This window comes from Watersipora subatra, chromosome 9, assembly GCF_963576615.1.
Source record: "Watersipora subatra chromosome 9, tzWatSuba1.1, whole genome shotgun sequence".
NCBI lineage: Eukaryota > Metazoa > Bryozoa > Gymnolaemata > Cheilostomatida > Watersiporidae > Watersipora > Watersipora subatra.
This window is the reverse complement of record NC_088716.1, coordinates 4524193-4539792: the sequence shown is the minus strand read 5'-3', so window position 1 is coordinate 4539792 and position 15600 is coordinate 4524193. Positions and strand designations below refer to the sequence as shown.

The window sequence follows — 15600 nt, the reverse complement described above, 5'->3', positions numbered from 1 at the left end:
GCAGTCCATTGCAAGCTAATTGTTATCGAAAAAATTACAGTAACCCTTGTTAGAAACAAAATTTACTGACTCCTGTTATCGTGGCTACATAAAAATTTCAATTAACTTATTTACCAAACTGCCAGAATAACCATTAATTATAATTCATGATATCATTTCATAGAACCATGGAGTAAGCCAATCAACATAGAGACTTACTCAGCAAATGCGAGTTGTGCTGTTGGTGAATGGAAAGAGCCTATTCAACCTAATGGAACCATCATTAACTATGAGGTTAGCCTTATTATTATTGTAAAAATATTGTGGTATTAATTAGTATAACATTTGTAATAGTGACCCCCCAAATAAATGTTAGTCGGTCAAGTCAACATACCCCACCAATAAATGATGTAATTTATGTAATTGATTTTGATTTGATGTAATTCATAAATTATATCATACATAAAAAACACATCATAATCAAGTAGAACAGCATCATCTCTCTTAACATGCCATTATTTAACATGTAATTCACATAAATATTCATGTATGTATTTATATATGAACATAAATGTTTAGTCTGTTCTTATTTTATGCTTTATATTATATCATATATTGTTATATATAAATTTATTGGGCTTGCCATATATATATATACATATATATATATATATACATATATATATATGTATATATATATATATATATATATATATATATATATATGTAAGTACATTTAATATCGCAGACCGCATATATAAAACTAGTGAGCAAGAAGCATTTATCACTATTAAAGACCACAAGGCAAACTTCCCCGAGAAACCGACTTGCCAGCTTATTAATCCTAGCAAATCGGAGATAGGCATAATCAGTAAACAAATCACGAATCGCATCAACCAGGAAATACTCAACCAACTGAATTTAAATATGTGGAAAAATACAACTTCGGTGCTAACCTGGTTTAAAAACATCACTAACAAATCCCAGCACTCTTTCATTGTATTTGATGTTGTTCAATTTTATCCCTCAATAACGGAATATCTACTTAACAAAGCTTTAACGTTTGCGTCTAAATACACAAATATATCTGACTTGGACAAGCATATAATACACCACGCAAAGAAATCTATACTCTACAGCCCTAATGAACCATGGGGTAAGAGATCAACTGCAAACTTGTATGACATAACAATGGACTCTTATGACGGAGCAGAAAGCTGCCAACTTGTCGGAATCTTCATGCTACACCTTATCACTGAGAAGCTTGCAAAAACTTTGGCTTATATCGAGACGATGGTCTAGGACTACTAAAAGATAATGCACAAAACATCGAGAGCACTAAAAAATAACTATGTGAAATCTTCCGTAAACGCAGCTTACGTATCACCATCGAAGCAAATAAGAAGGTAGTAAACTTCTTAGACGTAACTTTGAACCTTAACCACAACAGCTTCAAACCGTATAGTAAACCTAACAACACAACCACATATGTACACATAGACTCAAACCATCCATCATCAATCATAAGAAACATACCTGAATCCATTCACAATAGACTCACCAACATTTCGTCAAACAAGCAACTCTTCGAGGAAACAAAAGCCCCATTTCAAAATGCATTTTCTAACAGTAAATACAACTTTTCTTTTAAACAACAGAGCAACAAACTCAATAAAGAAACCAGTCAACACAGAAACAGGAAACGCCAAACAATATGGTACAACACCCCATACAACAAAGCTGTTAACACCAAGATCGGTAAACAATTTTTCCAGATCCTGGAGAGTGAATTTCCACCAGAACACAAAGTACACAAAATCTTTAACAAAAACTCTGTAAAACTAAGTTATAGCTGTACTTCAAACATCAACCACATAATTAGCGGGCACAATAAACAAGCACTATTGCAACCAACCAACATCGACAGAAAATGCAACTGCAAAAATCGGGAAAATTGCCCTCTAAATGGATAATGCCTTTCAAACTGCATAGTATATCAGGCAACTGTAGAGTCTAAAGAATGCAATGGGCAAGAGACACAGACGTATGTAGGCCTCATCGAAACAACTTTTAAAACAAGACTAGCCAACCACAAAACATCCTTTAAATATCCTACCAAAAGGCTACAAACAGAATTGAGTAAATACATATGGGACTTAAAAGACAAGAACATTCGCTATAATATAACCTGGAAGATCATCAAAAGAGCGCGGTTTTACAACACATCAACAAAATCTTGCCAGTTATGTCTATGGGAAAAGTACTTCATCATATTCGAACCGAAGTTAGCCAGCCTTAACACCAGAAGTGAGCTGATATCCACATGCCGGCATGCCAGAAAACACCTAATTAGCTCAATAACCTAATTTGACTACATATTTGCTGTATACTATAATATATATATATATATATATATATCACACAATGATATTAAGCCCTCAGCTTTATTAAGTAATTTTATAGCGTTTACATTATACATTTTAGTCATTCTACCTGAAGATTGCAACACGATTGCATGAAACTAATAGTAGTAATGATTTTAACCTGTAGTTTTTAATAAACTTCATACACAGCTCTAATTTACTCGATTATTGAGCACTTTACAGTGTAAACCACATATACTATATATATATATATATATATATGTATATATATATATATATATATTGTAAGCAAAATATAAACCAAATATATACTATTTTTGTATTTTATATATAATTTGTCAACGCTCCTATAACATAGACTTGACATGCCATACCAGTTTTGTGTGAAGTATTTGCTTTTTACTAATCAAAACATTTAGTATTGTGTAAAATGACAAGTCAGCGAAAATCAAATTAAAGTGTAGCATAACAAAAGTCCCTTTTTTGTGCTACATCTTAAGCATATAAATATTTAAAAAAACTACTTTGAGGGTTTGTAGCAGCAATATACTTACATTGGCGTGAAAAGTCTGCCTTAACCTTTCTCATCAATGTAGACCTAACTTAAATTCTCCTTAACTTATGGTAACTATCTGTTACCATTGGTCATTAACCAAACAAAAGTGACAAGAAAACAAAGAAAAATGTTCAATAAAAACCGAGGATAGTACATTTATTGCAAAATCATTAAACTACATTAAATTGAGTCTAAACTTTCCCTTTTTGTCTCCAGCCTCGAAGCTTCATGGTTTGCTAGCTATAATTTTCATCATAAAAGTTTTTGTTTGATGGTGTCATTCAGGTATAAAAGTTTTGGTAACTTTGCTCAAAATGAAAACTATTTTAAGTAGCTATTGGTAGATAATAATTAACTTATATTACTAGCAAACTTGCTATTGAAGTTTTGTTCTGCTTGTATATTGTCTTATAGGCAGTAGCTAAAATTAACCCACAAGCAGAACTGTGATAAAAAGCAATATTATGAAACATTATATGTTGGAACTGCTCTAACTTACAAAGGTAAATATGAAATGATATGTTAGTCGCAATGTTGCATACAAAATTCAAAGTAGCAAGTTTATGGCATATTTTCTGGAGAAAAATTACAAATTTAAAGATTAAAAAGTTGACGATGTTTAAGAATTAGTATAATAATATTATAGTTGTCTTAATCTTCTACTATTTACAATTAATTTAGATGAGCGTACACTTTTGAACTATAGAAACTCATTTGTCACTTGAGATTACAAAATTATTTGTAGAACTTTAAATATATTGTAACATATATTTGGTTTCTTTGGACAACCGTGAGTTGATTGTTCAAATTTTCAACATTTGTATAATGTCCAGCACGAGTGGCTACACAATAAAAAAAAACTCTGGAACCCTTTTGATGGCAAAACTCTACATTTAAAAAGACTTATTTAACCAACTGGATAAATATAGTGCACCAGATTCATGATGGCTGTCTGTTCTACACTAAATATTTACTTAGCCAGTCACACTAAAATTGGTAAATCCAAAAAGGCTCACTCTATACCTGCCTCCTACCTCATTGATGTCTTATAGGTTCATCTCAGATTATCTGTTGTATAATTTTTGAAATGATATATTAGTTGCATTATTGTACAAAATTTTGTTTCAGAGTTGCAAGTTTATGGCAATTTTTCTGGAATAAATTTAAAAATTTAAAAATAAAAAAGTTCTCAATGTTTAACAATGATTATAATAATTTTATAGTTCTCTTACTCCACTACCATTTACAAATAACTTATTAGACAAGTGTATAGTTTTAACTATAGAAACTCATTTGTCACTTGAGGTTACAGAATACTCTGTAGAACTTAAAAGATATCGTAACAAACATTTGGTTTTTATTGCCAACCATTTACAACATTTGTATGATCTCAGACATGAGTCGCTACACAATAAAAAAAACTTTTGAACTTTTTTGATGTCACAACTTTATATTTGCAAAGGCTTCCTCAACCCACTGGATGAATATAGTGTGCTGGATTCATGATGACTGTCTGCTCTACTTTAGATAATACCTTAGCTAGTCTCACTAAAATAGGTAAAACCATAAAAGCTCACTCTATACCTGCCTCCCACATCATTGATATCTAATAGGTACATCTCAGATTATCTTTTGTATACTTTTTCAACTCTCTTCCATTATTAACTACCACATTTTATAACATCAAAATGTCAATATTGCTACAATTAAGTAAGCTGGTGAGTGATAAGCTGATGTCACTGATGTTTGTATTTTACAGAACCATCATCTCCTTCGTTTTCTCTCAGATCTGCCAAAGTTTCAGATGAACAAACTTCAATCTTGATTTATTTAAGAGTAAGTTACTGTAGTCTAGTACATGGAACTTTTTATGTGCATGGCTTTTAAAATGATAATAATGTATTATTTAGTATTGTGAACAAAATAAATCTGTTAGAAATCAGAATACAGATAAAAGACCATACCTACCTACATCACTAAACATCCATCTAAATCATCAGTCTATTTTTTCAAATAATTTAACATTGTGTAATTTAAATAAATTTACTGTAAATTTGATCGTTGCTATATTTTCTCACACAAGTTTGGTTTAACGATAAAACCTCATCATTGCAATAACTTTAGTTTCTCTCAATGGTAACTTTTAAGTAAACTGTTATGTGTTTGGTGTATATTGAATCAAATACTATAGAAATATATTTTTAGTGTTCTTGTTTAATTGTTTTGCACTTTATTTTGCAAATGTAATACCATGCAATGCAATATCATGAGCATTTTGAATTTTTTACTGTTTGCACCAATAATCACGCAATACTGAACTTTTTGAAGTATTTTCTGGCAACGCCGAAAAACAGTTGAACTGGGAAGTTTAATAAAATGTGTATTGCATTGGCATGTGCGTGTTATTGAAAAGCAACTTTTATCATTTTAGGAGTCAAAACACTACTGTAAATATTTGGAGCCATATGTAAGTCTCATCATGGGACCTCATGAGCAGTTGTTTCACTCTTCTTCATATTCGATTGCTGGTAATATCACAGTAGAAGGTGCAGTTCCCTTCACCAACTACTCAGTTACCATTGAAGCCATTAATGATGCTGGTCTGAAAAGCAAAACAGAAATGTCAATAATTACAGCTGAAACAAGTAAGATTCAATTGACAAGCTCAACACATAAACATATTTAAGATTAACAGTAATTTCATTTGTGAAATACCACTTACCAGGTCATTTTGCTCAACATCCTATGTAATAAATGGTAATAGGAATAGGAGTACAGACAAATGAAGTAGAGTAACCTAATTTTTTGTAAATAGAACCAGTATTGCTGACATATTGCCATTCATGAGAGGTCTGAGTTAAGTAATCTCTTTAGAAAAACAGGCTTTTTTATATTTAAGCTTTGAATAAACCATTGGTTGCGCAAAATGATTTAGGTCATATTTTAATTACAATAGTTTCCTTCAGCTCTACTATCAATCTTTGGAAAGTTTTTGTAAAAACTGTCAGGATTTTTCTCCTTGCTCTACAAACAGACCCACTGTCCGATTTGCTGTATATCAAAATTGTATTTAAAACAATACTACTGCACTAGATGGTCATACAATATAAAATGTAACTTACATGTAAGCCAGACGAGATATTATTATAATTATTATAATTAAAAGTTCTCATGCAAAAGTTTTAGAAGATCAGTAGCTTAATTATTTACAAATGAGAAAGTTGAGAAAATATCTACCGGCATGCTTAAATTGAATTAAATAGCAAGACACAAAATGCTTTAGCACTACCAGCTCGCTTTTAGTCTAATAAGCAGTTTATCATGTGTGTTACAGAATTACCTGAGGAGCCAAAATAATTCATTAAATCAAATGCTAGTTGCATTGAAGTTTTCTCAGAGAGACCGGCTGTTCCCAATGGCGAAACTTTAACCTATGTGGTGAAATCGAGTTGGTTGTTAATTATGTTATGAAAGAGCTTCAATTGCCTAACTGAAAAAAAACAAACATTAAGCGCATATGTGTGCTCTCACAATCTTAATCATAATCATATTTATCTTTTTTCATTAGGTCCATGACAAAAGACTGTACCATGAATATAATTAAAATACCTTGCTTTTGAGCCTTACAATAGACAATGTGTTTAAACAAAGTTATCAATGAATAACTGCAGGTAGATTTATTGGTATTTGAAATAAGACCTAAAATACAGTTTCAGTTTAAATTCTGTACAAAAAAATTCAAAGTATAGTTGCAAAATCATCATCATGATAGCTATAGTAATTAAAACAACAAACATCTACTTATTGTTCTGGTGGGTGTAGCAACATATATTAAGGTAATAGGGTTATGGTATTGCAGAAAATACATTCCAACTTTTCATTCTGAACTGACTGGCTAGACAGTTATACAAGCTTTTTGCTTAACATTACAAAGGCTGGTAATTGCACGGTTTTTTGTTATCTTATGTGAATGCTGTGAAAAATATCGATTTGGGCTATATGATTTGGATGCAGTCGCATATAAGCAACTGGATTAAATAAATGGTTGTCAGTCTAAAATAATGACTATACAAAAATATTTCTACATGTATCTCATTCCAATACAGATAGACTGATAGAGATCAATGTCATCAAAATAGAAATCATCATAAGCTTTAGGAATGGGAAATATAACCCAAGGAGAGTCGTCATCAGCGAACACTACATGCTTTGAAAGGAAATCAAAAGGGAACATAGAAGGTGGCCATAGAAAGTGAATTTAGCAACTCATCAATTGTTAAACAAAATACTAACTGAAAATGGACTTACCAAAACTACTGTAGAAGGCATTCAAAAAACTCCAATACATGTTCTATCAAAGCATTGTTTTGACAAATTATGATCCACAATTGAACATCGAAGCCATTGAAACATCGAAACCTCATGTCAAACATCAGAAGCCGACTTACATGTAAGAGCTGTGTTATTCCACCACTACCAAGATGGGAGTAAACAGCCTTAAGCTTAGGTAAGCAAGATGCCCACTGCTAAAAAAAAGAAATAAAGTCAATTTCACAAGTAAACATCTTCAATCAACATCGCAATCAAAAAAAAATTCTCCCAAAATTTCTTTGGCTAAAAATTTATATTGGTAGAGTGCTTTTACATGACATCAGATTATTAATCAACAAAATTACCAGCATTCGTAGACTGCATAGATGTGGAAATTAATCCCATACAAATCTACATGAATTTGAATACAACAGCAGGATACAACTTTCTGATGCAATATAAATAGAAAAAGCTATCATACTGTCATTATGAATATACAACAACTACTGTTATGAAGTCATTAGGAATCTGCAACATAAAGGGTGGTTACCATTCACTTATATGACATCATGGTTAGTGTAGCTAAAGCTTAGAAACATTTTTGTCATAACAAATATAGTTTCAGAGATTTGGAAAAAGTGGACTATTATGTCATGTGAAAAAATGTGCATCGCACAGCCAATGGTGAATTACCTAGAACATCAACACTCAAACATAAGGATTGTTAAAAGATACAAGGTAAAAACAGTAAATAGGAAGCCTGCACCTTGAAATGCCTGTACTTTTTTTTGATAAGATTATTATCTGGTCCTTTTACAAACCATTACTTGGATCATTTTAGATCTAAAACAAGTTTCCACTAGATCTGTCAATTGTCACAGCACCACTTCATCTATTGCTAAAGAAAACACTATCTGAAAATGGCCTTATCAAAACTAGGAAGCGTTCAAAAAACTCCAAGAGGTGCTCTGTCAAAGCTTTGTTTTGACAAATTATGACCTACCATTGAACATCGAAGCGATTGAAACGTCGAAACCTCATGTCGAACATCAGATGCCGACTTACATGTAAGAGCTGTGTTATTCCACCACTACCAAGATTGGAATAAACAGCCTTAAGCTTATGGAAGCAATATGCTCACTGCTACAAAGAGGAGATACAGTCAATTCTACAAGAAAATGTTTTCAATCATTGTTGCACTCAAAAATTCTCCCAGTTCTTATTCAGCTAAAAATTTATATTGGTAACATATCATAAGCTACTCCTATGCATTGTTGAGTTAAAAAATGATGCGTCAGCCATAGCCGCTAACAGATTGTCAAGATGGGCACTCACATTTTACCAGTAGCAATATATAGTTGAGTACAGGAAAACAAGTATTTAACGGAAATGCAGATGTATGAAGTTGTTTGTTTGTGAGGTCAAAAAGCTACTCTGATTGGGTAAATATGATGAATATATGAACACAATCTGCACCATATACAACAATAGATAGCCACTGAATTCTGTCAATCCAAAATTTCTCAAAAGAAGATGAATATAGTACTTTCATTCAGCGAGTGATGAGATTTACACAATAAGAATAGCCTAAAAATAAAAAACATGAAAACATGTGAAAACTATCATGTTTCAAACTACAATATGTTGGATGCATTTCTCTTTAGGGCAAGAGTCGTCATACCTCTTTCAATGCAAATGCAAGTTTTACGGATACGTCTTTTAGGACATTCTGGGATGCCACGCATAAAGCAGAAAGCAAGGACAGTTATTTACAGGCCACAAAAATATATTGATCAAAAATCATGTGGTAAAATTATCTCAATGTGCTGGACATCAAAAAAAGTCAAAAAGCATCTTAATCACACATTTATAATGAATGACAAACACTGGAGTCATATTCACATTAACCCTAACATCAACTTTATTGAAACAAATTAGTCAGCCATGACAAATGCCTACACCAAGTATCCTGCATTTATCTCACTTCATCAATAATCAGTAAGGCTAACACAAATCTTTTTAAAATGGGCTTTGCACAGTCGGTATACCGTTACAAGTGTTTCAGATAAAGGACCAACATTCACATCAGAAGAATTATAGCAGTTGTGAAATGAGAGGAGTCGCTCATCTCAACAAAGCCCGGTTTTATCCTGCAACAAATAGAGCAGCAGATAAGCTTGTTCAGTTTTTTAAACAACTTTTAGGAATTCAAAGAAGGAAAATGCAGCAGCCTTCCTGAAATTTCTGATGTCGTACATCAGAGCACCATTACCACATATCTACTACTCCAATGAAGTTCTGAACAAAAGAGCAACTACCAAATAAAATTAATACTCTACTACCATCACTACCTCATAGGGCCCAACAACTAAAATTCCAATCACAGAAAGGTCAAAAAGTGAGAAAATACACTCTTATGCTGTTGGTACCTCATGCTTAACCCCCTAATACAAACCACGCTGTAACAAACTACTTAGAAAAATTTCTGTCACTTTTTACTAACATTCTCAAACCAAAAAGTCAAATTCAAGATTCATCCCCAGTTATCAGCTTAGAACAGACACCTGGATCAATTGAACATTTGGCACCAGAGACCTGAGAAAATGAAACAACCTGATGAACCATCCTCTACTGAAGACCCAGCAGCAGAACCAGCTATTCATCAAAGTCATGATTCGACGACCATTGACAGCCACACCTAACAAAGAATTATAAGTGGCCAACGCGTGATCAAGATGGACCTGACTCACCAAGACGTTTTGTGAGGCTAAATAATACATGTGAGCGCTGACACTCTAAGCTAGAGAGGTGTTATGATATTGCAAACCATACATCTAAACTTCTTCAACATGAACTAATAAGCTAACTGGTTAGGCAAGCTGTTCTACTTGAGTTCACACTGTTTTATGGTCGGATGGTTTTTTTCTTATGCGGCAATTGTACAGGAACCAGTTTTGGCTATATGATTTGTAGACAGTACCATATAAATAGGATGGCCAAAATAGTTTCAAGACTTTACTCGGGGCTCTACAATAAAGTATTCTACAAACTTTTATAAACTTCTACCAACCTTCTCAAACTACAAACACACTAAGTTTTACATACCTACAACTTCTATGAGTACAAAAGAACGTTTTAAAATTTGTAAAGTTTTTTTTCAACCGGTCAATCAGTAACGATGAATATTTATGCTTCGAGCCTGACATTCTTATTCTCGTATATTTTTTTTCATATTTTTGAACCGTTATATTTATTTGCATTTGTTTCAATGCAGAAAAAATGCTAACAATATTTGCATTCAATTGATTTTTATGATAGTTTTTGATGAGCAGTTTACAGTATTTTGACATAATCAAACGTACAAGCTAAATCGGTGTTTTTGAACCAGTGAAGATAACACTGTAAGTATGCAGTACTGTAATAAGATAGGTGTTTGAGACTAATAGGGTATTGTGTAAGAATTTTAGCACAGTTCTGCAGTATCATGCCAAAAATCTAAGCTTTGGATATGTTATCAGTAATAAGTATGTTTCTTTAGGTATCCTGCCACTATTTGGAGTCTCAAGAACTGACTGTAGAAGATGCTGAGGAAAAAGATGGTTCAGGAATAGCGACGTTTTGTCAAATTCCATCAGCCACTCTCATTACATGCATAAGCACTGCAACAAACTCTGTTGGATATGGAAGAGAAGCAACCATTCAAGGATACAACCAATTTTTATGTAAGTTTTATGCTATTGTTATATTTGTTGCAACATAAATTGATTTATACGAACATGAATGGCAGAAACAGGAAAAACTTAACATATGTTTTCTTGTATTCTAACAAAACAGTTAAAAAATTGTGCATTGGCTGGAAGGGAAAATAATTTGGAAAATAAAATAAAAAAATTCACTTTATTCTTCTATTTCCATTTCTAAACTATTAGGTTGTCTAGATTAAATGATACGCCTTCAGTTAAACAAAATGAAATAAAAAGTAGAAGCACCATCAAGATAAAAACACCAGGTAACCTAAAGTGTTGCATTTAAGTAATTAGCTTTATCTTGAGTTGTGGTAACAGTTTTGGTGGCTTTTATTTGGCTTGGCAGTTATCAACACTCAGCAGCCAGCAATAGAGGAAGTCAATCAAGCCATCGCAAACACTTTAGTAAAAATCGAAATAAGGAAGGTCAAGACAGAACGAGGAACATTTTGGTAAATTATCTCCGAAAAAATATTTTAGATTTTATTTATAATTGTGTTATTCTTTGAAATTTTGTAAAACTAGTAAGCATTTAGTTGTTAAAAAACATGGCATGGCTCTGCTAAGTTGGACGAAATCCACATAATTTAAATATGAGTATAAATGACTGCAGATGATTTTTTCAACTTTTAATTTTATTGTTGGATCATTGCCTCCAATTACATTTCACACACATATGACGTATCTGGTGTTAATCACGAAACAACCAAATGGTGATGACTCAAGAAATATGGAAAAATGTGGCTGTTCCACGCAATTGATGATTAAGAACTATGAAAACCCTGCAGAGTGCTTGTGCTATACAACAGCAGAATTGACAGCAGGAGATGTAGGAGAAGAGCTAATATTCACCATTAGAAATGGAGAGACCTATGGTTTTTTGAACGCTGAGTTAGAAGCAGGTTCTGACTACATTGTGAATCTTGCAGTCAAGGCAAAGACAGTGGTAGGCATTCTCAAAGTGAATCCGAGGCCATGCATCAGCACAAGGAAAAAGTTTGACTTTCTCTTTCTAATGTATGCAACAAGGTGGTTCGGAAACTGATAGAGTTTTGTTTAGTAACTCGATGTAATAAAGAGTTGCATATCTCAACTTTTGCACTTTCAATGAATGCTCCTTTTGCCTGGCAAGGTATAGTCAAATAAGTTTGGTTAATGATATTGCTTATGTGTCGTCGAGCTTAACAAACACAGATTTCTGCAGGTTTTAAAACTACTTTGGCAAAGTTTTACCAAATAACTTAAAAAAGACTTATTTTGTTTCTTTTATATTTAATTAGCATTAAATTATATATAATAAAAACTGTTTTTTACTCACTATTTACAGCCTTTCTATATTTATCCATATTTTAATACATTGCATATCTAACCAAATACTAGGTTTATAAATTTTAGTGAAAGTTTACGCTGTTGCATTTTAGTGACTGTCGACCAAATTAAGTTATGGTTTTGCTCTACTGGCTAAATTGCCAGAACTACCAAAATCTTTATTCAGAGTATCACCATCATAACCAGTCATAAATATGATCATATTTATGACTGGTCCCTAGAGTACCAATTGTAAAACACTCATACATTTGTATACCGGTTAATCTCTCACAGCATTAATACATATGGGTTTCTGATTGACAAATCTTTGAACTTTTTCTATTGTTTTTGTCTCGGCTGTGTTGGTACCCTGCCTATAACTCAACATCCAATATCAATCAAAGTTGAAAGCATCTGGTTTAAGTTTTTAGGTTTTTATTTCTAGGATAGGAATTTGGTTTCTAGTTATTTTCCTATAAGAAAACCCTAAGTTAAATAAAGCATTTAGTAATGAACTATTTACTTTATTGTTTTACCAACATATATAATACAGCTGGATATTCAAAGGTTGACTTTAAAAAATTACATTATACTTATTTTGTATCAAAAGTAAGACATGGTTCATCATGTCTCACTCTGATGGGTTGTAGGTGTCAAGTATGTGGACAATTCAATTCAGGATTCATGATGGTTGCTGCTGAAGTTTGCTTCTCTGACACTCCTCTATATGTATCTTAGTTATTTTACTTACATAAGGGTCTAATGAAAGCCAAGTCATTTGTTAGTCTTAGACAGTTTAGTGTTCTTTCTTCCTACTTATGAGCACCCCAGAGTAATATTTTGGTCTTATTCTTTTGCAATCTGAGAGGTAATTAGCTTTTTTTCATTGCTGCTTACTGTGTTATAAGTAAGAGGAGTGATTATGCTATTCGTGCTACAAAGAATGTCTAGGTGTCAGTCATGTCCACTCAACAGAGAGACTTTGTTTGTAATCATATGCTATCATTAGAGTAAATATCTATTTTATAAACATGGTTTCAGAACGTAGTTCATCATGTCTATACTAATTCCCTACAGGATGAAAATATTTGTTGGTTATAAAAATTCGCAATTTCGCGAACAGTCAATTCCGCGAATTGATAAGTTCTGTGAATAATTAGTTCTATTTTTAATCACAAGGAAGAATAACTACTGCATGAAATTAAAAACAAGATGCTAGGCTAGTTTTTGATATAAATACTAAACGTAATTGAGTTCCAAAACATTTTAAAATCATTGCCTGGGCTTTGAGCTAACACCATTGCCAATGCATCACATTTCTTTACAAAATTATTCAAAGTTGTCACAAGAAATACAGAATGGCTTCATCAGGAGGGCAAAAATAGCCGCTAGGCAGAAGTACTAAACGTAGCCGAGTTCCAAAACTTCTTTAAAATCATCGCCCGGCTTTGAGTTTTATTGCCATTGCATCAAACTTTACAAAATTATTCAAGTTTTTCACACGTTGTTCGGCATGGCTTTCATCGCAAAAAACTTCCACTAGTCTTTTTACATTGAAATCAACTTCATCAGTCTCTAATACCGAAGTTGAGGACAATTATGATTCTGATCTGGACATTATGGTATGTATTTGATTTGCAGTGCAGATACATTTTTCCATAATTAACCGCATTAGTTAATTATTTTGTCTAAAAACTGATCGCTTTAATTAAATATTTCAGCTATTGTTTTTGTGCTTCCTTAACACTTATTAATATTTTTTCTTTTTTGTGTTTACTGCAGATTGAAAATGAAACCACCTAATCCCATTACGAAAATTAGAGACAAGTAGTAATATTCATCAAGGCAGGAATATTGGCAGAGAAGCAATCATTCAACCTAGACCCCTTCATCGACAACAACTCCTTGATATCGCTGCAGCAAATATGATTAAATTATATATTTTATTTCAAGTATAAACATATTATAATTTGTTACAAACTTGAGGTTACGAATAAAATATTTCAAATACAAATGAAATTTTACAAACGAGGAATGGAGTAAATATAAACAGTTTAGTTTATATGGCGGTTGTCTAGCAATAAAATTAAACTGGTACTCTTGATAAGTGAATACTAGGATGTAATGGTGCTCTCAGACTAGTTATTTTGGTTATAGCAGCTCTGTCACTGTCCTGGGTAGATGTTAAAGGCGATTATTTTGCTACTACATGACTGGTAAGGGAGTTATCATCAGAACTCTCCTCGTGGCTTACTATTGCAAAGTTCTGCCGGTTGGCCAAAGATTTGTGCTTGTAAAGGCGTTTTTGTTCCGATTTTAAAACATTTATATTCTCATCGTTAGCAGCTCTGGTCACTTCCACTTCAATTTGAAGACCTCCCTGAATGATTGTTTATCTTCTAAGAATGACATCTACCACCCTTGCAATCATTGTGCTTCCATGTATGATGAAAAATCTCTCACACTAAAACAAATAATGAAGCAGTAGGGATGGAAAGCTTAAATATTGTGTTTTACCGAAGAGCTAAAGTAAAATTCAACTAATTTAGTAAATGCGAAAAACTCATTACTTACCACAAATTGTTGGTTCATCAAAGGCCTCCAAATCTAGGAATATTCGTAAAAACCTCTGAACGCAGCAAAAAATTTATAGCTTAGCACGATCACCCCGTACGTGTAGTTGTAAGCTAAATATAAAACGAAACACGTAATGTGCGCATGTGTAGGGTTAACTTTATTGCTAGACGTAATAGAGTTAACTCTTCATAGAGAGTGACAGTTTTCAGCCGCGAATAAATTAGTCCGCGAATATGCATGAAATGGCAATTTTTTGCGAAAAATAACTCTGCGAATAAATTCATCCTGTAAAGTATTGTATCACTTAAAAATGTCATTATCAATATCTCAATATGATGTGAATCTGGCAAATCAGCTACATGAATGGTATAAAATAATCAACTCATGTGAGATACAGCATTGCTATTTGGTTTCAGGCAGTTCTTTAGATTTGAGGCAGCATGGGATAGTTCTCTACACAACTCAACTCTCCTGAATAGAGTTACTCCATCCAATGAGAAAGTCTATGCTACAATAACTATGTACATAGAGGTAAGAGTGAAATGATCAAGTTTGTTTAAGTCTCCGAGTTGTAGTTTAGCATTCAAGTCTAAAAATGGATAAACCATTTTGTTCCTTTTTGTCTACCAGTTATACAAAGCTTTATGTTTATACTCAACATGCTCTAGAGTCAGTTTCACTGTCACATTTTCTGTAAATTCAGCTCAACATTAAATGTCAGTTCACTGGGATCAACTTG

At 32.7% G+C, this 15600-nt stretch overlaps 1 protein-coding gene across 1 annotated transcript in view; it reads left to right on the top strand.

Annotated features, from left to right (window-relative positions):
* Window positions 1–12021, top strand: part of LOC137404716 (receptor-type tyrosine-protein phosphatase kappa-like) — a 50107-nt gene extending 38086 nt beyond the window's left edge. The window contains exons 33-35 of the mRNA XM_068090948.1: window positions 164–273; window positions 10769–10952; window positions 11786–12021. Coding sequence (XP_067947049.1) covers window positions 164–273; window positions 10769–10952; window positions 11786–12021 — 530 coding nt within the window. The remainder of the gene's footprint in view (window positions 1–163; window positions 274–10768; window positions 10953–11785) is intronic.
* The last annotated feature ends 3579 nt before the right edge of the window (window positions 12022–15600 follow it).